The 12,308-nt window shown below is 38.4% G+C and overlaps 1 protein-coding gene across 4 annotated transcripts in view; it reads right to left on the reverse strand.

Moving 5' to 3' along the window:
• The window catches only part of CSPP1 (centrosome and spindle pole associated protein 1), a 178,537-nt gene that overhangs the window by 40,944 nt on the left and 125,285 nt on the right, over nucleotides 1–12,308 (reverse strand). For 3 of the 4 annotated variants that reach the window (XM_084619083.1, XM_084619082.1, XM_084619080.1), the window contains 2 exons: nucleotides 10,861–11,006; nucleotides 9,720–9,860 (listed from right to left, as the gene is read on the reverse strand). In XM_084619083.1, the coding sequence (XP_084475209.1) occupies nucleotides 9,720–9,860; nucleotides 10,861–11,006 (287 nt within the window). The remainder of the gene's footprint in view (nucleotides 1–9,719; nucleotides 9,861–10,860; nucleotides 11,007–12,308) is intronic. The other variant, XM_084619081.1, reaches the window with a different exon arrangement.

Genomic DNA, 12,308 nt, shown 5'->3' on the forward strand with positions numbered 1-12,308 from the left:
AATATATTTGCATATCAGAACTATATTTCAAAGTGACAAAACAAATTAATATCAACTTGGTTATTTCTTGGCTTTGTGCAAGACACCTATTGAATTTAAATACACTATATGGATTATTATAGGAATGTCCAGACTAATCAGGTTGTTTTTACTAACAAGATCTTTAAATGTATTCAAGGTTAATCTGATGATATTGACATTAAAAGTTATATTGAATCAACTTCTGGAAACACACCTACTTTCTGCTGCAGAAATCTTTATTTGATAACTAAAGAGCAAATTTACAATGGGTTCCTCAGAGCAGATTCTGACAACCCTGGTAGTAACAATCAATGTGCCCTTCCTATTACAGAGCATCAAAATGGACAATACAGAAAGTAACTAACCTTTGGGGAGGCAGCTTGGTTTAGAGGATAGGGCAACTGAACCAGAACCAAGAAACCTGCTCTCTGGTCTTAGGCAAGTCACCTCACCTCTCTAGGTCTCTGTTATCCCTCCCAACCTTTGCCTGACTTGTCTATTTAAACAGTACGTTCTTTAGAGTCGGGAATGGTTTTCACCACGTTTGTCCATCGCCTGACAGAGGGGCAGTGATCTTGGTTGGGACCTCTTGGTATTACTGTAATACATATAATAAACGACAACTAATCACGTAGCTGGTAAGAAGTACTGTTTCTTACTACAAGAACTGCATACTGTCTTCATTTAATGCAGTTACAGTAGTACTGAGAGAATACACCATTTAAAATAATTTTCATAAAATAATAAATTCACTTTTTACTTAGCCAGCTTGTTTTCGATAATATGTTATATTTTTGCTTATAAGCTCAAAAATTTGGAATTTAGTACAGGCCCATAAGTACAGAAACTGCTGCAGAACATTATTTAAAACTGTATTATTTGCTGTATGGGTGCCATGGAGTAACTCATCTCCATGGCAAAGTTCTTCTCTATAAAGTTATGTTTGGTGGCTTTAAATTTCATATGGAAACTTGTGACAATATAAGGTGTTCAAAAATAATTAAATTAACCTATTAACTATTTTCAAATTACAATACATGGCACACCATCCCTGAACTTATCTGTAAGGCTACTCACCTCTACCGCCTACAAATCTCTTCTCAAAAATCACTTGTAACCATGATGCCTACAATTATTCAGGAAACATAATGGCTAAGTTGAGGACAGTTGGAAAAGTTGATATTTATAAAATTAAAAAACAAAAATAAAAACCCAAGACATTCATATAACAGGAAGTTACTTAACTGTAACTGAAGGCTCTTTCAGATGTGTGGTCCCTATCTGTATTCCACACATGGGAATGCATGCACACCAAGGTTGGAAATTCTTCAAAGCAGTGTCTGTTGGCCCACATATGTGCAGTAGCTCTTCTCGTGGTCCCAACTGAGGGTATAAGAGGCAGCGTGGGTGGATGCCTCTCCAGTTCCCCTTCTTACTGCAAATCCATTAGGAGCCGAAGCAGAGGGGACAGAGAGTGAATAGTGGAATACAGATTGGGACCACACATCTTGAAGAATCTCCAGTTATCACAAGTAACCTCCACTTCTTCTTCGAGTGCTGGCTGCTATGTGTATTCCTCACGTGGGTGACTGGAAAGCAGTGTTCTGACTTGAGGTGGATGCGAGGAACCCGGTAGCAAAGATGCCTCAAAATACTGCTGATCCCACTAATATATCCACAGCCAAGGCATGAATTTGAGTGTAGTGTGTTGTGTCCATGTGGATAGAACTCCAAATGGCCACCCTGCAGATGACCTGCAGTGGGACATCAGTGATGCAGTGAAGGCAGCTTTTGCTCTCATGGAGTGAGCTCCAATACCCTCAGGGGGAGGAAGTTTTGCTATCTTGTAGCACTTTAAGATGCATCCAGAAACCCACTCAGAAATCCTCTGGGAGGATATGGCTTGCCCACGACCTCTCTCTGCTATGGCGATAAGAAGTCTTGGGTGATTTCCTAATGGATTTGGTTCTTTGCAGGTAGAATGCCAGGGCATGCTGAACACTGATGGAGTGAAGTCTCTTGTCTTCAGAGCGAGAGTGGGGTTTCAGAAAAAATTCAGGTAAGTATTTTGTTTGATTGATATGGAACTCAGAAACAATCTCACTGCCTCTTACACTCTTGATTGGGAGCACGAGGAGAGCTACAGAACATGTGCAGGCCAAAAGACATTGCTTTGAAGAATTTCCAGACTCAGGAGAATGTTGCGCATGAGTACCCACGTGTGGAATACACATAGGAAATGGCACTCAAAGAAGAACAGTATATTTAGGTATCTAGAAATTGTAAATATTTAGTATTCTTCCTCTACCCTGCTCTTGCTGTATTGTTTGTCTTCTCACGGACAAGTTTCTGGGACAGGAAACTTGTCTGCCTCTGGGTCTGTATACCACCTAGCACAAAGAGGTTCTGATCTTGACCTGGGCTCCTCTGGGCACTACTATAATATACATAATAATAAGGATGATGTTTAAAGCCCTAAACCTACCTCTTACACAAATCTTTTCATTAAAATCATTATCTGCAGCATTCCCATTAACAAGTGCAAATAAAATATAAAAATTAAATTAAAATATGGTAATCATATAGCTCAAGCAAAGGAGTGCATCTCTAAGCTAATTCCGCACCCTGAATTAGCATTCAAATAGAAAGTTAACCTTCCAAGATGTACCAGAGGACTCAGATGAGTGTATCATTCTGTTATGATAAAGATGATTTCCACTTCTAGATTAGTAGTATTTTTGTTTTCTTGCCCCACTCTTCATAAATGAAATAAATATGTTTTACTTATCTTAAATAAATTGGTGAATTAAAAAAAGATGTAGGATCTTAAGGGATAGCCATATTCAATATTCTATTAGTCATTAGGATTAAACTTAAACTTCAGGACTTTAAAATCTATCTGATCTGAATAGCTACTATATAAAATAGCCAAATGGAATTTAGGAGTTATAAAGGAATTCGTAGACAAAACACTTGGGTAAGTTGGAGTTAATGTTCACAAAACACTGTTAAATGAATGGGAAAAAATGTTAAAAAAAAAAGTTGTACTATTAACATCTCAAATATTAGAAAGCCAGGAAATTGTAACTTAAGGTTAAACTTTAAAAAGAATGAGACTTTAAGTATAAAAAGTCACAAACAACCTTGTCCATTGCCCCCACTTCTCTCCCAAAATGAGCATCTTCTATTAAAGGTATCATTTACTATATCATATCTGGTTCATTATCTTAAAAAAAACAAAAAGTACCTTGAAGTTTGAAATAGGCCACTAAAATCAAACTAAAGCCATGAGAAATCTTGTATAAACCTATTAGCTAATTAAGACAAGGCAGTTTATCTGATAAAAGGGATAATTTTTATGTATTTTTTTCCCAAATGAATAGTACCTGTAAAAGAAGCAAGACTAACAGCGCTGAAAGGTAAAGTCCTTTATGCAGCCACATAACAGAATAGCACGGCATGTAACAATACTAACTTTCCCATACTGCATTACTAATGTCTCAGCCTGGACTTCCACTGAAGATGCTGCCTAATCCTATTTTTGATTTAGAGACATGTCCATGTTATACTGGATGAATACCACCAACGCATTTCACATAAGTCACCAAATAGCACTACTACGCTAGTCTGGGATAGATTGAAGTGAAAAGTTCTGTATTCTGTTATGCAATCCCCAAGATTTAGTCCCCATACACTTTTCTTTAAATAATTTTTTCTTTTTGCACAGTTTGTGCTTTCCAGATTTTAAACAGAAGCCTGCATAACAAAGACCTCTCCTCCTAGTGAGCCAGCTTGCTTCCTTAAATATACACTTGTAAAGTGCTCTACACCTAACAGAGCGGGGCACAAAACTCAACTCCCCGTCCCATGCTCTAATCATTAGACAATAATGCCTTCATTCTGTATGTATCAATACAAGAGGGAAAATCTGTCTCTTTAGGGACACCTAGTTTGACATCAATTTTAAAAAAAAAATCTTCTCTCTGAATAAATTCTACCTAGGGTTAAAAATATTGTGTAGACAAGGCCTATAATTGAAAGAGCTTAGAGAAAATATTTTTCTCTATTCTTCAACTTATTTACTTCTTACATTTCCAAGCACCTTGGGTATACTCAGTTTCACTATTGCCCTAGAGAGTCTCTCTCTCCCACTAGAACCAGCCAATTTTTTTAACAAATATTTTTCCATCAAAAAATGCATTTTTCAGGCCCCAAAACTGTTAGCTAAATTCATGCTGAATTTGACAATTTAGTTTCAGGTTGGAAAAAATATTTAGAAAAAGTTGAAACAGTTCATCTGTTACATTTCGGCTTTGATTGTAAACAGTGTTTTGCTTTCAAAACTGGTCAATCTAAACACCCAAAACAGCCCAACTGAAACAAAAAAATTTCTTTCAAATTGACCAAAACATATGTGTGTGTGTGTGTGTGTGTGTGCGCGTGTGCGTCTGATTTTTTCAATTTGTGCCTTGAAACTGAAAATCCACGATTCACTCAGCTCTCCTGTTTGTACGACTCTCTCACACAGCAAGAAGGGAAAGGAAAACAATTAAAAACAGGAAAGAGATTGCAAAATGATAAAAATTGGCAGGAGTCAGGGGCAAGTGTAGCATTTGAAACTACTTCTGTCATATGTTTAAAAACTTGTTAGTTTCTAAAGTTTTGATGCCGCTAACATTTAAAATGTTTCTCTTATTTAAAAACCTGGGGAAAACACAGTAATAAATGTATATGTAAAGAAGAGTTGCATCATAGTCCACATAATTTTTTTTTATCTGTTGCTCCCCCAGAAACGTTAGCAGAATCTCTATAATTACTGTGAAAATAGGTTGGTCTTTGCCTCTAGAGCCAACAGCAGTGTAATTTTCATATTGTAAAAAAAACATATCACTCATTTCTTTTTCCCTTGAATGAGACAACAAGAAAAAAGAAAAGGATGACTTATGGCACCTTAGAGACTAACCAATTTATTTGAGCATAAGCTTTCATGAGCTACAGCTCACTTCATCGGATGCATTCAGTGGAAAATACAGTGAGATTTATACACACACAGAACATGAAAAAATGGGTGTTATCATACACACTGTAAGGAGAGTGATAACTTAAGATGAGCTATTACCAGCAGGAGAGCGGGGGGGGGGGGGGGGAGGAGAGAGGAACCTTTTGTAGTGATAATCAAGATGAGCCATTTCCAGCAGTTAATAAGAACATCTGAGGAACAATGGGGGGGTTAGTCTCTAAAGTGCCACAAGTACTCCTTTTCTTTTTGCGAATACAGACTAACCCGGCTGCTACTCTGAAACAACAAGAAAAAAGTGTCTGATCCATTTTCATTGGAGAAAAAGGAGTTAATTTTCCTATTCACCTTCCTCAGAGTCAAATTTAACAGAGAAAAGGCAAACAACACATATTTCTTTTGCCCAGAGCTATAGAGTAGGAAGTGACAGTAACAGACTATAAGTAAGTGTAAAACAGAAGATGGACAATGAAAGTCACAAGACAAAGGAGGACAAAGAATTGGTGTGCTGGGGAGAGTGTCCTCTACAAGGACCATGAAGCAGCTTAACAATAAAAAGATTTCCCACAATTGTGCTCAGGGTTCAGATACTTGTCTGCCAATCTAAACTGCCCTGGAAAAGGGAACATCTGGCTTTGTTCAGATTAATGTTATCTAAAACTACATCATCCATTCAGAATTGGCAAGAGATGAAATTGGCAATCTGTACTCAAATTAATGGAATGAGTCAAAACTGACTTTCATAGCAAGCAAAGCAGACTCCTCCAGATAAATCAAAGCCTTCTCAAAAGCAATGTGGCCTATCAATCAGAAACTTAATCTCATCGGGAAAATATTACAGTTCAAAAGGTCCCTGCCCCAAGAAGGTCACAATTTAAGACAATAAGTGTATTTTATATACATTTGTTTTTTTATATACTGTATATAACAGTTATAGTACACATGAACACCAGAAAAGCCTGTCACAGAAACAACAAACCCAAGAAATATTCTTCATCATCTTCCTCCTTAATGCATAACATATTTTTAGCTCATCATGCAATAAACACACAACTTTTGTCCTTGGTATCAATTCGGTCACCCTTAGTCATATTGGGATGACTTGCAGAGTAAGATACTATCCAGTTCTCCCATGACAGTTGCAAAAGTACTATTTTTCCCCACAAAAACTACAAGTGGCAGGAATACTAAAGCCTTTACTAGCATTTATTCCAAACTCTCAGCAAGTGGAGCTCTAGTTCAGCAAGAAACTCCAAACTGCAATTTTTATGAGAAGGGCTTCTGCCCAGGAGCTGAGCTGGACAAATCTGGGCAGACAGGCAAGCTGTTACTTATCTGTGATAGGTTTCAGAGTAGCAGCTGTGTTAGTCTGTATCCGCAAAAAGAAAAGGAGTACTGTGGCACCTTAGAGACTAACCAATTTATTTGAGCATAAGCTTTCGTGAGCTACAGCTCACTTCATCGGATGCATTCAGTGGAAAATGCAGTGGGGAGATTTATATACACAGAGAACATGAAACAATGGGTGTTACCATACACACTGTAACCAGAGTGATCAGGTAAGGTGAGCTATTATCAGCAGGAGAGCGGGGGTGAAAAAACCTTTTGTAGTGATAATCAAGGTGGGCCATTTCCAGCAGTTGACAAGAACGTCTGAGGAACAGTGGGGGGTGGGGGGGAATAAACATGGGGAAATAGTTTTACTTTGTGTAATGACCCATCCACTCCCAGTCTTTATTCAAGCCTAAGTTAATTGTATCCAGTTTGCAAATTAATTCCAATTCAGCAGTCTCTCGTTGGAGTCTGTTTTTGAAGTTTTTTTTGTTGAAGAATTGCCACTTTTAGGTCTGTAATCGAGCGACTAAAGAGACTGAAGTGTTCTCCGACTGGTTTTTGAATGTTATAATTCCTGACGTCTGATTTGTGTCCATTTATTCTTTTACATAGAGACTATCCAGTTTGGCCAATGTACGTGGCAGAAGGGCATTGCTGGCACATATCACATTGGTAGATGTGCAGGTGAACGAGCCTCTGATAGTGTGGCTGATGTGATCAGCCTATAATGGTGTCCCCTGAATAGATACGTGGACACAGTTGGCAACAGGCTTTGTTGCAAGGATAGGTTTCTGGGTTAGGGAACCTATCCTTTAAACAAAGCCTGTTGCCAACTCTGTTCGCATATCTATTCAGGGGACACCATCATAGGGCCTAATCACATCAGCCACAATATCAGAGGCTCATTTACCTGCACATCTACCAATGTGATATGTGCCAGCAATGCCCCTCTGCCATGTACATTGGCCAAACTGGACAGTCTCTATGTAAAAGAATAAATGGACACAAATCAAATGTCAGGAATTATAACATTCAAAAACCAGTCAGAGAACACTTCAATCTCTTTGGTCACTTGATTACAGACCTAAAAGTGGCAATTCTTCAACAAAAAAAACTTCAAAAACAGACTCCAACGAGAGACTGCTGAATTGGAATTAATGTGCAAACTGGATACAATTAACTTAGGCTTGAATAGAGACTGGGAGTGGATGGGTCATTACACAAAGTAAAACTATTTTCCCATGTTTATTCCCCTCCCTCCACTTTTCCTCAGATGTTCTTGTCAACTGCTGGAAATGGCCCACCTTGATTATCACTACAAAAGGTTCCCTCCTCCCCCGCCCCTCCAGGTCTCCTGTTGGTAATAGCTCACCTTACCTGATCATTCTGGTTACACTATGTCCTAAGGCGAGCTCAGGGAAGACAGATACCTCCCGTGGAGCAGAAGTGTGTATGGTAGCACCCACTGTTTCATGTTCTCTGTGTATATAAATCTCTCCACTATATTTTCCACTGAATGCATCTGATGAAGTGAGCTATAGCTCACGAAAGCTTATGCTCAAATTAATTGGTTAGTCGCTAAGGTGCCACAAGTACTCGTTTTCTTTTATCTGTGATAATGCGTCTTGAACTCCAGAATCTGAGCCTTCTTTACAACAAAAAGTCTCTAGCTTTTATGGTGGCAAAAATAACCTCCAAAATTGTGATGCAAATGCCATTCTGTCTACCTAAGTCTTCAGAGATCCTGAAACAACAGCTCTGGCAGAGGTGAGAACTGCCCCATTCACCTGGACATTTTTTCTTAACATTACTGATATTTAACATTATTGACATTCATTTCTAATTAAAATACGTAAGAAAGAGAGATGACATTCAGATGATGTCCCTGAATCCAAGTATGCAACAAAGAGTGATTATTATATTATGATGACCTGTATCCAATCTGCTGCAGGCAGCATTCATTCTGGCATTTCAAGTGAGTGGAGATTTGTTGTAGATGCAGAATTTGTGAGATTACTACTTGTTTTCCAGTAGGGTCTTCTTCCCCCTTTCATGAAGGCTGTAGCCTCAAAACTACCACCACGCAGGAAATAAAGCCTATACTAATTTAGTCTTTCTAGCTTTTTGTATCTAGGGATCTTAGGGCATTCTATAGTGCCCTTCAGTTTAGTATTTAAGTGCTTCCCAAGTCAATTAGATCTATACAGTAAAGCTTCTAGTGACTTCATAGATCTTTTGCTCTTCTCCCTTCTCTATTAGGGGAAGGTCTGATCAGGATCTCTTTTGTTTTTGTCTGTATCTCTCTTCTTTCTTTTTCCTAATTAACCAAGTTATGCTGAGGAGGATTTTGCAACATTGCCTGAAAGTATCAGACCCTGAAAACTCATTCCACAGCTAAAATTTCTCAGAGCACAATTTGACTTCAGTTCTCATGTGCTGTGTCAAGTGCATTTTTACAGAGAAGGTCAACTGTTTTAGGGCATCATGGAATGGAGAAGTGGTCACTTATGAAGCTGCAACCTAACCCACTGATGGCTTTGAAGATCAGACCCGAAGCAGTGAAATGGCAGAGGACTGGTTCAAAGACATTTTGTATTATTGCATACAGAAAATGAATGAAGATGAAAAAGTTAATTTTCCTAACAAGAAACAGAGACAAATCCTCCATTGAATTTCAATGGAGTTATGACAATTAACACCAGCTGAGAACCTGCCCCACTGTCTTCAATACTCCAAAAGGGGACCTGCAGTGTAAGGCTATGTAAGTTGCTACATTGGACATGGGACTTCTGTGACAATGGCTGGTTTTGAGACTGAAAATAGCAGAACTTTGTCTTTACTAATCCTCAGCATATTTCTTGTTCAAAAGTCAGAGACACATTAATAGCTATACTAACTTCAGTCTACATAATTCTTGGTTTCCAAAACTATCTGTGATGAGTATTGCTGCCTTGCAGAACTAATCTAATGATTGAAGACCATCTTCAACCACTTCTGTCAGGCTCATCTTCCAGAAGGGGAAACTATTTATGACTCTTTAGATTTTCTTTAAGAAACCGGACGTTCCCTAAACTTCTGTTATATTTTTTAAAATAAGAATGAAATCGCAATAAAATTACTCCCAAAGAGCCAAGGGGAAGCATCCACTCTAACAATGGAAGTGCAGACAGATATACTGGCTTTTTCTTTATTATGTAGAATTCAAATATATAGACCTTTGACAGTAGCTTTACCTTTCTATTTTCCAACAAATTATTGTGAACCTGCATGCATTCTTCAGAGAAAGCCAATGAGTTAAAGAAAATTTAAAAATAAGTTTCATTCACTCAAGTTAATCTTCTCTTACCTTCTGCATCTCTCCTCATTTTCATTCTGTTAAGTTTCTTCTGCTGCTCTCTTAGCAATGCCCGCTGTTGAATCTCTAATGTTAGATCATCTTCTGGAGGATCGGGATACATATATCTCAAGTCTGCTCGTGTTTCTGAATCTGTTGTATAGATTGTGAATTTTAAAATGTCATCACATAACACTATTTCAGACACATTTACTTTAAAAATGTGAACTACATGCATTTAAAAAGCATTAGGACCATCAATACTAATAATGGCAAAAAAGTGGATGGTTTGTAATATGTTAAAATACCACTTCATTTAAAAAAAATTCATACATGGCGGTAAAGTGTATCAAATGAAAAAAATAACTGTAAGCCACTTCAATTTGCCAGAAAACAAACAAACCCAAAGACCGTAACAATGTATAAATACCTGGGATCATTAGTAGTGGTTGGATTAGGAGTTTCAATGATTCTATGGTAATGACAACAACTCAATTAAAGGGTTGACACAGTGAATTTTGATTGTGGTGATACTTCTTTTAGTTAATAAGAAAGCACAGATATGTCAGGTGTAAACTGCTGTCAGACACTGAGGGTGGGATTTCAAAAGTGCCTAAATTATTTAAGAGCATAAATCCTGTAGACTTTCACTGGGACTTGTGCTCCAAAGCTGCGTTGGGATTTTCAATAACACCTCTCAGCGCCTTTACGTGAATGGATCATTGCACACACAAGTGCATTAAAAAGCTGCTGAAATATTCCTGTGCTTTCCTATTTAATGGAAGTTAAGTATATCATCATTTTGGGGAACCAAAATATTTTGCACTGCAAATTGACAGACACGCTCCACAAAAACAACACAAAATGTGTTATACAATGCCACTAAAAATATTCAGAGGGGCTGTTTTAGCAGCCAGCAATCAGCTGGATATAGTGGTTCCCTGGCCATACTACCTATGCCATGGTGTAGCAAGCAGTGGAATCCTCAGGTCACTAGTTAAACCAGAATGCCAGTAGTAAAGAAGATACAGTGAGGGCCAGTGTTTGTGTTAAGGGCAACTGTGAGAAGGATTACTGAATTTTCTTTTAAATGCTAGGAAATGATTAAGAGATGCAAAAAAAACCCCAAACAGAAAGAAGAAAATCCACTTGCCTTTGTATTTAAGTTCATTGAACTCCCTGATATTCTGAACATTGACAGGGTCAGCTGCACCCTTTGATGAAGGTCGCCTGACTGGAGCTTGCATCCGAAGCCTGGCCATCTCAAATACATCCATTATATTTTTCTCTCTTTTCCTGCTTGAAAAGTTTGTAAACCAAACATTCAGTGTGACTAACAGTTCCTCATTCATAACTTATTTGAACATGTCACTCAGTATTACTCCAAATGAAGACTATTACTTGGATATTATATCCTGCCACTCAAAGAATAAAATTATTTGAAATTTGAACACAGTTTTAAAAATAATTAAATTTCCTTGTGTGTTACAAATGGAGGCGATGTGGTATCTAAATCCAGTAAGTTCACACCAGTGACATGGAGATGAGCTAGATGTTTCTATGATTACTATGTGATGAGATTTGCAAATAATCAAAACATAAAAGAAGGATAATGCAAAATTCATTTACTTATCAGTGCAGTTCTAATCATTTATGTTAGTATAGTTATATAGTACACTAGTAAATGTTCTGTGGTATGTTTTTGTAAAAGTAATGAAGTATTCATAACAACATACCTCTCTATTTGAACATTTCCAGTGAAAGAGACTCCACAATCACCTTAGGTGAACTGTTCCAATGATTAATTACCCTTACTGTTAAATATTTGCTCCTTATTTCTAATCTGAATTTGTCTTGCTTCAACCTTCCAGCCATGGGATCTTATTATACTTTTGCCTTTATTATCAAACTTCCTTTTCCCCACGTAAGTATTTAGAGACTGTGATCATGTCAATCCTTAAACTTCTCTTTCACAAGCTCATCTGATGATGATACATCTGAGGGAAGGGAACAGAAGGAGACTCTGCCAATTGGAAGGCATGAGATGCACTGTCCTAGGGATGGGGGTTCCACGACCACCACTCCCAAGAGGAGGAGGCAGGTTGTGGTGGTCGGGGACTCTCTCCTCAGGGGGACTTAGTCATCTATCTGCCACCCCGACCGGGAAAACCGAGAAGTCTGCTGCTTGCCAGGAGCTAGGATTCACGATGTGACGGAGAGACTGCCGAGACTCATCAAGCCCTCGGATCGCTACCCCTTCCTGCTTCTCCACGTGGGCACCAATGATACTGCCAAGAATGACCTTGAGCGGATCACTGCAGACTACATGGCTCTGGCCAAGAAGGATAAAGGAGTTTGAGATGTAAGTGGTGTTCTCATCCATCCTCCCCGTAGAAGGAAAAGGCCTGGGTAGAGACCGTTGAATCGTGGAAGTCAATGAATGGCTACACAGGTGGTGTTGGAGAGAAGGCTTTGGATTTTTTGACCACGGGATGCTGTTCCAAGAAGGAGGAGTGCTAGGCAGAGATGGGCTCAACCTAATGAAGAGAGGGAAGAATATCTTTGGAAGCAGGCTGGCTAACCTAGTGAGGAGGGCTTTAA

This window comes from Lepidochelys olivacea (genome assembly GCF_965140295.1).
Source record: "Lepidochelys olivacea isolate rLepOli2 genome assembly, chromosome: 2".
NCBI lineage: Eukaryota > Metazoa > Chordata > Testudines > Cheloniidae > Lepidochelys > Lepidochelys olivacea.